General features: G+C 42.1%; 1 protein-coding gene across 1 annotated transcript in view; it reads right to left on the bottom strand.

The window, feature by feature from the left end:
• Positions 1–12,346, bottom strand: part of CDR2 (cerebellar degeneration related protein 2) — a 31,863-nt gene extending 19,517 nt beyond the window's left edge. Inside the window, exons 1-2 of the mRNA XM_006061842.4 lie at positions 11,969–12,346; positions 409–521 (exon numbers count right to left, since the gene is read on the bottom strand). Of these exons, the coding sequence (XP_006061904.3) occupies positions 409–521; positions 11,969–12,047 (192 nt within the window). The 5' untranslated portion in view covers positions 12,048–12,346. The remainder of the gene's footprint in view (positions 1–408; positions 522–11,968) is intronic.
• Between the last annotated feature and the right edge of the window lie 2,879 nt (positions 12,347–15,225).

Below are 15,225 nucleotides of genomic sequence, written 5' to 3'. Positions count from 1 at the left end.
GGTTGGTGGGTACAAGGGTATCTACTGCATTTTTCTCTTGTACCTCTTTGCAAATCTTAAATATTACATAATTCATTTTTAAAAGAAAAAAATAAAAAACTAAATGTAATATTCACAGCTTTACTTTGCTTCACATATTGGTAAATACTGGACCATTTACTTCTAAGTATACTTCACCAAGGGGGTAGAGAGAAATGTCTTTCATCATAGCAGATTTATGTACTGTGAAAGCTTAAAGAGAGTAAAAATCAACCTCTATACACTTTCCATGGTTCTTTATACTAAAAAAGTCTACATTATAAATTAAACATTACTTTTAATTGCAAGTGTTACTTTAGTAGAATACAATTGGTTTAAGAGCAGAGACAGCCAATACCTCAAAAGTAACTTTCCCATTGAGTAAATTACCTCGATTTCCTGTAACTGCTCCTGATTGGTTGTGTACATCTGCTGAAGAGAATCCTCCAACTCTGTGTTTCGATCCAGTAATGTCTTCCCAAGCTCAGCAGCAAGCTGGAGATCTAGCACAACAAGCAAATCTTATTAGGGTGGTGCAAATGATCTCATTTCAACATTTTACATAAACCAGGGCTTAAAATAAGAATGAACTAAAACCCAACCCAATGTATAAAGTTTAAGTTAGATCCCAGTGGAAGATGGAATGGCACAGAAGGATGGGGCCTTTTACCAGGTACAGTACTCTCGATGTACCCTTACTGACAAGACGTCAAGAATAGTGATGTACTTTATGGAGGTGTATTCATTTGTTTAGGAATGATCATTCAGCATTGTGACACCTAAGATCATAATTAGCTGCCAAAGTACAGGCAAACCTAAAGCCCCATGAGTTTGGCTGCTAGGAATACAACTGTCAAAGCAAGTGTGTTACAGACCCTGGCCCTCTCAGTGTACTAAAACTTAAGCCAAAAAAAGGAAAATGATATCAGTGATAAGAACACTACACAGGTCTCTCTGATTTTTTCTATTTCTTTTCATTCCTTCTTCAAGATGAGCAAACCAGATAAGCAAAGCAGCAGAACAGTTTGTGTGGTAACTCAGTCATAGCTCAGACTTACATTTAACACAGAACCATATTTCCATTTTAAACCTCGCTTTTCAACACTCTTTAGGCATATGTGCATATATGACAGCATTAGTTTTGTTACACACAATCCCAGAAACAAAAATTCACTGATACAAAAAAGGGCAATAGTTGTAACCTAGGTACCTGAAACACTTTTCTGCATAGTAAGTTGGAGAGGCCCTTTGATAGCAGTGGAAAATGCACTGAACTGAATATGAAAATCTGGTTCAGTTCTGACTGCCATTTACCAAGTGAACGCTTTAAACAGAGTGACTTTAAACATCCCTACATTTAGTATTCTTGTGTAGCGAGATGACTGTCCTGTCAATATGATTGTGAAAATCAAATGAAATAACACACAAGGAAGTACTTCACAAACTAAGCAGCAGTACACAGGCAAAGTTTTTAGTATTCATTGATTCACAATGAATGACTGCTGCTGACTGCCATAGCGCAATGGAAGTGTGAGCTGTGACTGAGGTACCACACCAACTATACTGCTGCTCTGTTGCTAGACACCATGCTAAGATTTGGCTAGAATGCTGAATAAATGGATCAAGTTCCTGCTTTCCTGACACTCCCAGATTTACAGGGGAAGTCAGACAGCAAATAAGTAAATAAACTTGAAAACTGTGATAAACACTATTCATCCATACATGTATGCATATATTCAATAATACCAAACATCATTCTGGGGATATACAAATGAACTCAGCTAACTCCCTGCCCTCATGGAGCTTATACTCTCATAGGAGAAACAGCATGAGAAAATATATACTAGATAGCAAAAAAATACCTTAAAAAAAAAAAAGGGAAGGAAGAGAGAAGGAAGGGTATGGATGTGGGAGGTTGAAACTTAAGAACAGGCAACAAGGGTGATATTAGACTCCAGATGTGAAGGACTGAATAGGTGCCTCACATAGATCTACCGAGGGGACCAGCATTCGAGGCAGAGGCAAAAGAAGAGCAAAGACCCTGGGAGGAAGCATGAGTGGCGATAATAAGGACCGCAGCCGATAAGGCTTGAGCACACTGAGTGTGTCTGTGTGTGTTTTGTGGCTGGGGCAGCAGGAGACAAAGAGGGCTTCCAAGGATGGCCAGCTGTTAAAGCCAAACTACGGAGATCAAGATGCTGGTTTTCACTGAGTGAAATGGAACCATGTGAAGGCTTTTGATCAGCTCCACTCTGGCTTTGGGTTAAGTTGGCCAAAAGGGTTAAGGTGCAGGCAGGGTGACAGGGATACTGCAGTCACTGGGTGAGCGATCATGGTGGCTTAGACTAGAGTGGCAGAGATGGAGATGAGTAGAGGTGTCAAATACTGGATGTGTTTTGAAAGTAGAGCTAAAAGGATTTGTTAATCAATTGGATGTGCTATGTGACAGAGAAGAAAAAAAACCCTCCAGGTTTTGTGATAAGGCACAAAGGATTTTCTATTTTAGAAAGAAGGTCATGATGGAAGTCTCTCTTAGAAGACGTTTTAGCTAAAGCTTGAGGGAGGAAGATCTTAACACATAAACGCCAGGAAGAGGCCCTAAGATGGGAAAGAAGCTGGCACGCTGTACGGCCCAACATGGCTGATAGTTTCATGTCTGAAATGCAGTACTTGGGTGCAATTTCAAAAACGACAGAATGATCTCTGTTCATTTCCAAGGCAAGCCATTCAATATCACAGTAATCCAAGTCTATGCCCCAACCACTAATGCCAAAGAAGCTGAAGTTGAACGGTTCTATGAAGACCTACAAGACCTAGAATGAACACCAAAAAAAGATGTCCTTTTCATCACAGGGGACTGGAATGCAAAAGTAGGAAGTCAAGAGATACCTGGAGTAACAGGCAAGTTTGGTCATGGAGTACAAAATGAAACAGGGGGAAAGGCTAACAGAGTTGTGTCAAAAGAACACACTGAACATAGCAAACATTGTCTTAAAACAACACAAGAGATGACTTTACACATGGACATCACTAGATGGTCAATACCGAAATCAGACTAATTATATTCTTTGCAGCTGAAGATGGAGAAGCTCTATGCAGTCAGGAAAAACAAGACCAAGAGCTGACAGTGGCTCAGATCATGAACAATTATTGCCAAATTGAGACTTAAATTGAAGTAGGCAAAATCACTAGGCCATGCAGGTATGACCTAAATCAAATCCCTTACAGTTATACAATGGAAGTGACAAATAGATTCAAGGGATTAGATCTGACAGACTGAGTGCCTGAAGAACTATGGATGAAGGTTGGTAACACTGCACCGGAGGCAGTGATCAAAAAGAAGAGAAGCAAATGGCAAAGGAGAAAAGGAAAGATAAACACATCTGAATGGAGAGTTCTAAAGAATAGCAAGGAGAGATAAGAAAGCCTTCCTCGGTGATCTATGCAAAGAAACAGAGGAAAACAACAGAACTGGAACAATACAGTGGACAAAACGTGGCCCACAGGAGAAGGGAATGGCAAAAACACTTCAGTATTCTTGCCTTGAGAACCCCATGAACAGTATGAAAAGGCAGAAAGATAGGACACTGAAAGATGAACCCCCCAGGTCGGCAGGTGCCCAATATGCTACTGAAGAACAGTGGAGAAATAACTCCAGAAAGAATGAAGAGATGGAGCCAAAGCAAAAACAACACCCAGTTGTGGATGTGACTGGTGATGGAAGTAAAGTCTGATGCTGTAAAGAGCAATATTGCATAGGAACATGGAATGTTAGGTCTATGAATCAAATTGGACATGGTCAAACAGGAGATGGCAATTTAGGAATTCGACATTTTAGGAATCAGTGAAATAAAATGGACTGGAATGGGTGAATTTAGCTCATGTTACCATTATATCTACTACTGTGGGCAAGAATCCCTTACAAGAAATGGAGTAGCTCTCATAGTCAACAGGAGTCTGAAACGCAGTACTTAGATGCAATCTCAAAAATGACAGAATGATCTCTGCTCGTTTGCAAGGCAAACCATTCAATATCACAGTTATCCAAGTCCATGCCCCGGCCAGTAATGCTGAAGAAGCTGAAGTTGAACGGTTCTATGAAGACCTACAAGACCTTCTAGCACTAACACCAAAAAAAGATGTCCTTTTCATGATAGGGGACTGGAATGCAAAAGTAGGAAGTCAAGAGATACCTGGAGTAACAGGCAAATTTGGCCTTGGCGTACAGAATGAAGCAGGGCAAAGGCTAATACAGTTTTGTGAAGAGAATGCACTGGTCATAGCAAACACCCTCTTCCAACAACACAAGAGAAGATTCTACCCATGGGCATCACCAGATAATCAATACCAAAATCAGATTGATTATATTCTTTGCAGCCAAAGATGAAGAAGCTCTATACAGTCAGCAAAAATAAGACCAGCAGCTGACTGTGACTCAGATCATGAACTCCTTATTGCCAAATTCAGACTTAAATTGAAGAAAGTAGGGAAAACCACTACCATTAGCGGTAGGGAAAACCATTCGGTCATACCATTCAGGTATGACCTAAATCAAATCCCTTACGATTATACAGTGGAAGTGACAAATAGATTCAAGGGATTAGATCTGATAGACAGAGTGCCTGAAGAACTATGGACGGAGGTTCGAGACATTGTACAGGAGGCAGTGATCAAGACCAGCCCCAAGAAAAAGAAATGCAAAAAGGCAAAACGGTGGTCTGAGGAGGCCTTACAAATAGCTGAGAAAAGAGGCAAAAGGCAAAGGAGAAAAGGAAAGATATATCCATTTGAATGCAGAGTTCTAAAGAATAGCAAGGAGATATAAGAAAGCCTTCCTCAATGATCAATGCAAAGAAATAGAGGAAAACAATAGAATGGGAAAGACCAGAGATCTCTTCAAGAAAATTAGAGATACCAAGGGAACATTTCATGCAAAGACAGGCACAATAAAGGACAGAAATGGTATGGACCTAACAGAAGCAGAAGATATTAAGAAGAGATGGCAAGAATACACAGAGGACTATACAAAAAAGATCTTCATGATCCAGATAACCACAATGGTGTGATCACTCACCTAGAGCCAGACATCTTGGAGGGCAAAGTCAAATGGGTCTTAGGAAGCATCACTGTGAACAAAGCTGGTGGAGGTGATGGAATTCCAGTTGAGCTATTTCAAATCCTAAAAGATGATGCTGTGAAAGTGCTGCACTCAATATGCCAGCAAATTTGCAAAACTCAGCAGTGGCCACAGGACTGGAAAAGGTTAGTTTTCATTCCATTCCACAAGAAAGGCAATGGCAAAGAATATTCAAACTACCACACAATTGCACTCATCTCACACACTAGCAAAGTAATGCTCGAAATTCTCCAAGCCAGGTTTCAACAGTATGTGAACTGTGAAATTCCAGATGTTCAAGCTGGATTTAGAAAAGGCAGAGGAACCAGGATCATATTGCCAACATCCACTGGATCACTGAAAAAGCAAGAGAGTTCCAGAAAAACACCTACTTTTGCTTTACTGTCTATGCCAAAGCCTTTTGACTGTGTGGATCATAAAAAACTGGAAAATTCTTCAAGAGATGGGAATACCAGACCACCTGACCTGCCTCTTGAGAAACCTGTATGCAGATCAAGCAGCAACAGTAGACTGGTTCCAAACAGGGAAAGGAGTACGTCAAGGCTGTATATTGTCACCCTGCTTATTTAACGTATATGCAGAGTACACCATGAGAAATGCTGGACTGGATAAAGCACAAGCTGGAATCAAGATTGCTGGGAGAAATATCAATAACCTCAGATGTGCAGACACCACCCTTATGACAGAAAGCGAAGAAGAACTAAAGAGCGTCTTGATGAAAGTGAAAAAGGAGAGTGAAAAAGTTGACTTAAAGCTCAACATTCAGAAAACTAAGATCATGGCATCTGGTCCCACCACTGCATGGCAAATAGATTGGGAAACAGTGAGAGACTATTTTTTTAGGTTCGAAATCACTGCAGATGGTGATTGCAGCCATGAAATTAAATGACGTTTACTCCTTGGAAAAAAAGTTATGACCAACCCAGACAGCTTACTAAAAAGCAGAGACATTACTTTGCCAACAAAGGTCCGTCTAGTCAAGGCTATGGTTTTTCCAGTAGTCATGTATGCATGTGAAAGTTGGACTATAAAGAAAGCTGAGCGCCGAAGAATTGATGGTTTTGAACTACGGTGTTAGGGAAGACTCTTGAGAGTCCCTTGGTCTGCAAGGATATCCAACCAGTCCATTTTAAAGGAAATTAGTCCTGAATACTCAATAGAATGACTGATGCTGAAGCTGAAACTCCAATACTTTGGCCACCTGATGCGAAGAACTGACTCATTTGAAAAGACCCTAATGCTGGGAAAGACTGAAGGTGCGAGGAGAAGGGAACGACAGAGGATGAGATGGTTGGATGGCATCACTGACTTGATGGACATGAATTTGAGCAAGCTCGGGAGTTGGTGATGGACAGGGAAGCCTGGCGTGCTGCTGTCCACGGGGTCACAAAGAGTTGGACACGACTGAGTGACTGAACAACAGCAGCCCAACATAAAGCCAGTGTGACAGAAGCTCACTGGGGAGAGTGGTACGGGAGCTGGAGGAGTAGGTACGGTTCAGACTACAGAAAGTATTATCGGCCATGGTAAGCAAAGTTTAGGTTTTATTCTAAGTATGTTGGAAAGTCATTTCACCCAGTGTCGAAAAATATACTTATTACACTTATTATCAAAAGAGGGAACCTCACCACATATGATTTTAAAACAATTTTTAGAGGTTGACAAACAAGGTTTAACATTTAATTCATTAAACCAATATTAGAGCTTAACCTAGAATAAGTGGTAACTGGAAAGCAACTTTTGTTACCTGGTAGCGGCCATTTGAGGGCATAATTAACATTGTGGTTGGTTAGTTTTCCCTCAGAAGGAAGAAACAAGGCAGCAAAACCCACGAAACACCACTCCAGCTCATTTTAAAACATTTTACACCCATTTAAAATAAAACAGTATACTGCTGGTAGATGAGTGTCAAAATACATTCTCTTGTGATTTAAATATTAACAATGTCTATTAATGTACTTAAGACTTCATATACCAAGTCTATGAAATAATATCTTGTATTCACAAGACATCAAACCCTTTACAAACTGTTCAAACATTCGAAATTAATTTTTTGTATCTTTTCAAGGTAGTTAACCCAGATTTTCAAATGAGAAGCAGAAAGATGCTAAGAAGTGATCTGACCAATTCCACGTGGTGAGTCATAATAAGCAAAAGAGAAACCACTGTCAACAGAGTCTAACTTTCACCCTCATCACGATTCTCTATGATCCACATGCACACACTTGTAATTTTGTTGACAGGGATGTCCACATCTTTGTCTAAGGTACAGAGTACCTCAGTCTGCTTGTTTTCCTAGATGACAATGAGAAACTAGAGTTGAGCTCTTTGGCTTTTAGGGTCTGTGCTGCCAGGGAAAGCATATACAACCCCAGGCAAGTTGCTATCTTGTTTTCAGTAAATGAAAAAGGAACTACGTATAGCTGAGATTTCCAGAAATAATTATTTTACACTCATAGAGTGTGTAATGTGTATACACAGCCCCACAAAGGAACCACCATGCTGAATTATTAAGGACAAAGCAAACATTACCTAGACATTACTTAAGTCTCTCCTGGCCTGCTATAAAGTGGTGAGTAACTCCTCACTGGGAAAGACCAGAGACTCACCAAAGATATTCTTATCCAGCAACCAAAACCTCAGCCAAAACCTCCTTCAGAAGCAAGACTAATTTGAGACCATCTACAGCTATTTCTTTCAGTTAGGAAACTACCCATGTTACTTAATGTCAGCCGGGACTACCTTTCCTGTTCCTGCTGCCACAGAAGAGACGCCAAGTATAGCACTCTTGCAGTAAACATCCAACAGAGAAGAATTTGAGACTTGTCCTTATCACAATCCTTATTTTGAGTTAAACAAAACCCAGGCCTGGCTCAGTAACCTGAAGTCTCAGTCTTCTAAATATTTCATTGGATGTGTAGGATAGAATTCTGGCAAAACAAGTCTCAACTACAAGAAAGCATCTGTGAAGTCATACTGTATAATAGGATATTACTTCATCTGTTAGTTTAAAGACAAAAGTCTTTCTTGGTCTTTAAAAAAAAAAAAAAAAGTTTATTTCCTGTTGTGTAGCATCTGGCTTCCATTACCAAAAGGAGCCAAAAGCTGGCAGTAAGCCCAAGAAGGTTTTCTAAATAATTTGTGGAGGGAATGGGAGAATATTCAATGTCCTTTATTCTTACTTAACACACAAAAGAAAAGGAAACAATATAGTTTTGAAGCATTATACACCTGTTCATCTCACTTTACAAAAAGGATTTTCATTAAGAGGTTGTCTTTTCTAAATCCTATTGAACTGGCGTAGGCAAACACTAAAAATACCACAGATTTACTGCAGGCTTGAGAACTGCAACTTTCAATACCTTCATGTTTAATATTCAATATTCTTCCACTAATCAGTCTTCGCAAGTGATAATGATCTATTTTAACAATATAAACTATTAGCTTTAAAAAGATAGTCTACTCAGCCCTATGCCCTAGGTAAAAAATTAACTCTGTAGTAGTCAGGTGATTTTTAAAAAAGATCTTCCTTCCAGAATTCCGAAATCTTTAAATTTCACTGCTATTGCATTTTTCTTCAGTTTTTTTTCTTTAAAGAGGATGACATATTCCCATGTTAGCTGTAGTCTCTAGCATTCACTCAATAACGTTAAGGCTGAAAGTTTTTCCTATTACAAAACCAAATGCGTCATCTGGTGATGCTTCTGTGTAACTCCTGTTGCCGATGTTACTATAATTGGGAAAGCAAAAAACCTGAATATAAACACCAAGAAAAATGACGGTGTCAGTTTTAATAACCCTCCAAACAGTGATTCAGCAAATTCGTTGCTCATGTGGAAAACGTACTCATCTTATAAAGTAGAAATCTTAATTTAAACTAAGATTTCATTTGCTGATCTATACAGTAGAAACCCGAATCCTTATTCTAAGCTTGCACAGCTCACCAAATGACAATTACAACAGCAGCTGGTCTAAAAGAAAACCCAGTCTCTGAAGTCTTTCCACCTTGTTCTCAGGGGCACATTTCAAAGCAATCACCATCATTACCTACAGAGAAGGCTCCTGCTGTCCCAGAAAGGATCTTACTCACAGAGATCACAGTCAGTATTCTTACTTTGTCAACTCAGCCCTCTGACAAAAGACACTCTCTTCAAAGTGTTTTATAAAAGCAACGGGTTTTCTTCTTCTGCCTGCACAGTTTCACATGTTTCTAACAAGGTATGAATGGTAGACCACAGCCTTCTGAGGTTAGAAACTTTCAACAATTTTAATTTTTACAAAGAATGCCCCAAGCAAACTTTGGTAAAGAGATTCAATATACTTAAGTAATGCTTCTATTGCTAAAGAAAAAAAAAAAAAAATTGTAGTTCTATGACTGAGCACAGGATCTTAGAAAACTGTTTTAGCAACTCTCTTCAAATAAGGCTCTCAGTAAAATTAATAGTGAGGATGTTAAAAAATGAACAGACATGTGTCTGCACTTGATAAAATCCCACTAGATCTGCTTATCAGCCCAAGAGGACAGACTTGCTCCCAAACCTTACTCAGCAGCAAAATTATCTAGTGAGGGCCCACCCACTGCCCAGCACTGGAGTGGGCGCGCCAGGAGGCAGCACCTCCAGTCAACAGATCCCTAGTAAATGAGCAGGATCCTGTCTGTCCTATGGACAGGCACTGTGGTCCTAGTGCCTCAGTGAACACCTGGCGCAGAATAAATACAATTTTTGAAAAATTAACAAAAATCCATTAGAAGTTTAGGAGTGAACATATAATGTAATGAGAATGGGACAAAGAGACCCTTTTATTCACACTGTAGCCTTCATTCTTTCACAGGCCAAATTCACAGTTGTAACTCTTGGAATTTCACATCTATTCCTACCCCGCACACTTGGTTATGACACACAGGGTTATGTCAAAGTCCATCGTGATAATAGATGTAAAAGTCCTCTGAAAAGAACAGACCAAATTCCAAATGGAAACTGGCACTAGGAAGTTTGGACCTGTGCGCTTCAAGATTTCATTGCATTTGCACACCTGATGACTTGATTTCAATCAAAGGTTAGAGAGTTCCACGTCTAACCTCAATATGTTGCATTTGCTCCTCAGTAAGTTGAAATATTACAAGTGGTTGTTCCTAACAACCTCCCACAGCGGGAAAGTGCAGTATAGACTAACTTGCCTGGTGGAAGAGAGCCATGAAAACAATAATCCTGTGTGAGTGCCTTAGTTCAGGTCAGCAAATGTTAAAATTGAGTTTCTATTATGTGCTAAGTATTGTGGTAGATAGATTAAAAAAAACAAAAAACCTGTACAGAGCTACACTTTCTAAATACAGTAAGGAAAAATATTTAGTTTTGATTATAGGGCAAACTGCTTCATTTCTTTATAGGGAAAGGTTGCAATTGCAAAATGGTTGCCTCATAAATTCTGGAGAAAGTATCAAACTAGGCCATCAATCCTTCTGGGGCATTCTGAAAACAGGTTAAAACCTAAGACAAATCTGCCTTGTGGATGCTGTGAATATGTTGGCAGATCCTGCACTGCAGCCACTGAATAGGTTAGACTATGTAAGCATAATTACCTACATAAACTTTGACTTATATAAAGACTATATAAACTCTGACTTAAGCAACAAGCCACGACATATTGATTTAAGAAATCACCTTCCGCCAAAAGAGTTCCTTATGTTTCTTTTCTGAGTCTTTTTTTTTTTTTTTTAAGTATGAGTCTTTTAAGCCTACATTCTTTCTCCCCTAAGTTCAATGGTTAGCATGAACAAACACCATGGTCAATTAATATTCAACTAAATGAGATGGTAACTTTTTATGCCAGTTGAGAGATGAAAAAGTTGATTTACACAGAATTGCTGAAACAGAAGATGCCTGAAAAAAATTTCTCAGGAGACAGGAAATCCAGGACAGGCCAAGATAGGAATGCCTCTTGTGAAAAAGCTAGGGGGCAAAGTGAAGGAAGCAGCTGAGGTAGAAGTGCCCGCAAGTCATTCACTTGGCATCTGGTAAACCACGCCTAAGTAGCCCCCCTCTCACCCCGTCTAAGGCCAACTGTAAGAGCTGTAAACCAGGTGGCGCAGAAGAGATAGGGGTTTGAGCAGTGACTAGGACGACTCCTCATTCCGAGTGTGCGGGTTCAAAAATGCTTTGCCCTACGGCAGAAACACAGTATTATAAATCAACTAAACTCCAATAAAAATCAGTCAAAAAAAAAAGACTTGCTTCCACATTTGAGGGAAGTCACTTGGCCGCTTTAGCATCCGCGTTACCCATTTGGAAAAGGGGAACAATATGAGTTACTCTCTCAACGGAGTTATTGTGAGGATCAAATGTGTGCGCGATTCCTGCCACACGGCACTGCCACCCCGGGTCCACCACCTGCAGCAGCTCACCTCGCCGGCTGTGAGCACCGGCTGTGGTTCCTCCCCGACGCGGAGAGCGCGGTAAGGGGCCACCCCTCTCCGCTCCGAGGAACACCGTGGGGATTAAATCAGTTAATCCCTGGAGAGAGCTCCAAACGGTGCCTGGAGCCCGGTCAGTTCCTGACACGCAGTAGTGGCGGGGATGATGGGGGATGCTGATTACCGCGCAAGAGCCCGGGCCCGCGCAGCGGAGTCCTCCCGCGCGGGACCAGCAGACGCGACAGTCCCAGCGCCAGGTGAGCGCCAGATCTTCCCCGATCCTGGCGTCGGTGGGCCCCGAGCAAAATCAACTTTTTAACAGTTTCGCGGCCAGGAGGTGAAGCCTCAAGCCGGCAGCCGCCTTGCCCTGGCCAGGCCCCGCCTGGCGACCGCACCCTCACCTTGCTGGAGGTCCTGGTGGTCGTACCACGGCTCGTCCTCCTTCATCTCAAACTCCTCCACCAGGTTTTCCGCCAGCATTTCGGCCGGCTCTTCCGGGGGCAGCGGCCCCCGCCGCCGCCGGCCCGCCTCAGCCGCTGCCCCGGGCTCTCCCCCGGCCCCTCCGCCCTCAGCCAGAGCCGCCCTCGGGCGGGACGCGCCGCAGCCCAGGCTCCACTGCGACGCCTGACCGCAGCCGCCCGCTACCGCCTCCGGCGCCGCCGCGCGGCGGTCCGCACACGCCACGGACTGGGTTCTCTCGCGCCGCCCAACCGCCCCAACGGCCGGCGCCCCGAGGCGAGCTCCTGAGTCGGCTCTCCGAGCCGGCTCCTCACGCCGCAGCCGGGCCCAACGTGGCACTTTGGCAGAACCCTCCCCGACCGGGGCTGCGATTCAAACCCCCGGCGGTCCCTCGGCCAATCACGAGCAGGCCGCCGGCCGAGCGGCGGCGACGTCGTCCAATCGAGTCTCGCTGCAGGCCCGCGGTTCGCCCGGTATCAGAGGCAGGCGGCCAATGGTGACTCCGAAGGAAACAAAGAAGGCGGGAAAAGGACAAGGGGTGCGGCCGAGGGTCCCGCCCTCTCCTCTCTTCGAAACGCTTCTGGCTGTGCGTTCGGCGAGCTGGGGTGAGGAGGTGGTGGCCTCCGCTGCCCCTGTGGTGGGTGGCCGGCTGCCTGGCCGGTGGACAGCCTAAGTGGGCGTGAGGGTCACAAGTACGGTCCACGAGCAGCGGACGGTTGCGGGCGGGAGGCGCGAGGCGTGGCCGGGACCCTGAGGTCCGCTGCCCCGCCGACCCTTGCTGGTCTTCTGACTCCCAGATTTGCTCTGCTTGATGCTGGGAAATCGAGGATCGGTCGGAAGTTCAGGGCAGTTAACTGTTTTCTTCTTGATATCTGAGTCCTCACCTCCAAATCGCTGAGAATTTGTACTGCCCCTGAAACGGTGGGCCTCAGACCCACCTGAAGGTGCAGTTGAAGCGACTCCTGAGAAAAAAATTGCAAGCGTTTTTGCATACTTTTTAAAAAAAGAGAGATCACAAGTTAAGTATCTGGAGTCATGACGTTACACCTAGAGAGAGGAGAATGCAGCCCTAGCCCTTGATGGCCAGGACAGTGAAAGCTGGTCTCTGCACACAACAAAATAAATACTTCTCGTAGGTTGTGGCTTTTACCATCTTCGTGCAGACAAAACACAAAAATTCTAAAATAAGGTGACAGATCAGAAAGTCAGTGTTCTTAGCCTTGATGTAATGGTAAAGGTACAGCTGACAGAAGACAGCTATGGTAGAATGTCAGCCAATAATCTTAGAAGAAACAGACGTTTCAGAGGTGATAAAAGAGGAATGGTAAACTCACAAATCCTTGTCTTCTAAATCCAGGGACACTAAAAAGTAAAATGTTACTGATCTATTTTTATTCTTAGGTTAAGAAAGAAACTAGGTTTACTATTCTGCCCTAACTGCCCTTATTCTGGTAGACGGATTACTACTCCACAGCCAAAAGAAAATAACTAAAACTATCTTAATTCACAAGTCACTGCAGATAAAGCTCTTTGGAAAGAGAGATGATTGGATTTAGGATTTGCTGATGGTGATTTGTTGAAGCTGAAGGGCCAGAATCATGCCTCTGACCTTCAAGAAACTCATCTTTCATAGCCACTAGTAACTGAAAGTGCTAACCCTTTCTCCATGGCAAAAGCTTATTTTGACTCCAAATCAAACGGGAAACTGTATTGAAATGTTCTTTAGCGTTCTTCAAAAAACAATGGCAAAACAACAAAAAAGAATGATCTGAAGAATTAAAGTTATTGATGATTTTACATGGCAAAAAAGTCCACACAAAACCCAACACACCAGACTTTATGCCTTTTAGTATTAGTGTGTTCTTTTTAAGGACACTGGGGGAACTTCTCCTTCACCCCCACCCCCGCCCCGGAAAAGCTTGAACAAAAATTGCACTGAAAAAGACAAGTTAGCTTTCAGTGCTAAAAGCCCTGCTTTCAAGGGGTCTCCATCATTATTTAGAGTCCGTGTAGTCATAGCTGAGAAGCAATCATAAGCAGCCTCTTCTGCAACATTATTATTTGGTTTAGCAATAGGTTAACAATAACAACCCAAGTTGATTCTGAAAGAAGGGTTTTGGGTTTTCATTTAATAATTCACCAGTATTTAGTGCATGTTCCCAGCCTGATCATTACACCATTCTGCTACTTTTAAACTCTTCTATATAAAACATTTGGTATTAAATAAGAACCAGGTTCAGAAATCCTTTGTTCCTGCTTGTAAAGATACATTTACTATTCATGTTCTTTGGTGTTTTGTTGCTATAGTAAAGTCAAGTGAGAGTTTTAAGTAGTGTTGACTTTAAAGTGATTGTAAGTGGTGGTTTTCAGTTTGATACCTACTGAAATAAGTGTTTATTATAATGAAAATAATCTAAAGCAAAATATCAATAGTTCTTTTTGCAGATGGAAATAAAGATTTTTACTTTTTTTGGTCATAAACAGAAGTTCAGGCTATGGAATTTTTTATAACGTTATCAAAACTTTGTATCCACCATATATATACATATATATATGTGTATATGTATAACTTGTCATATATTATTAATGTTAATGTCATTAACTTGTCTCAGACAAGATGGGTGCTTAACTCAAAATCTTTTTAAAAAATTTGAACTCAGCTAAGCAAGCTTATGATTCCTTGCAAAATTCTGAGTTTATAAATACCTGCCTTCTGACTTAATGATAGATCAGTTCAGAAGGTGTGGCACGCTTCTTGCTTTAGCATGCCTGAAATAAAACTAAGAACAAGAAGAGTGCCTGGATTTTGGTGGGCTAAATTTGTGTCTTAGGGCTTCTCTGGAGCTCGATGGTAAAGAATCCACCTGACACTTCAGGAGACACAGGTTCAGCCCCTGGGTTGAGAAGATTTCCTGGAGAAGACAATGGAAACCCAGTCCACTATTCTTCCCTGGGAAATCCCATGGACAGAGGAGCCTGGCAGACAACAGTCCATGGGATCACAAAGGAGTTGGACACAACTTAGTGACTAAACGACAACAAATTTGTATCTTGGCTTTTGGTTCTCCTGACCTCCTTGTATTTGGCTCTCTTAGTAACTGGTGGCCTCGGCTTCAGTCTTCATTCTCACTTATGCCGAAAGTAAGTCCCTAGAGTGAGGTCTTTAGCAGTAGTTCCCAGCTTTTTCAAACTGGAGAAT

The sequence above is a fragment of the Bubalus bubalis genome, chromosome 24 (assembly GCF_019923935.1).
Source record: "Bubalus bubalis isolate 160015118507 breed Murrah chromosome 24, NDDB_SH_1, whole genome shotgun sequence".
In the NCBI taxonomy this organism is placed as follows: Eukaryota; Metazoa; Chordata; class Mammalia; order Artiodactyla; family Bovidae; genus Bubalus; species Bubalus bubalis.
The sequence above is the reverse complement of the archived record's forward strand: the minus strand, read 5'-3'. Positions and strand labels throughout refer to the sequence as shown.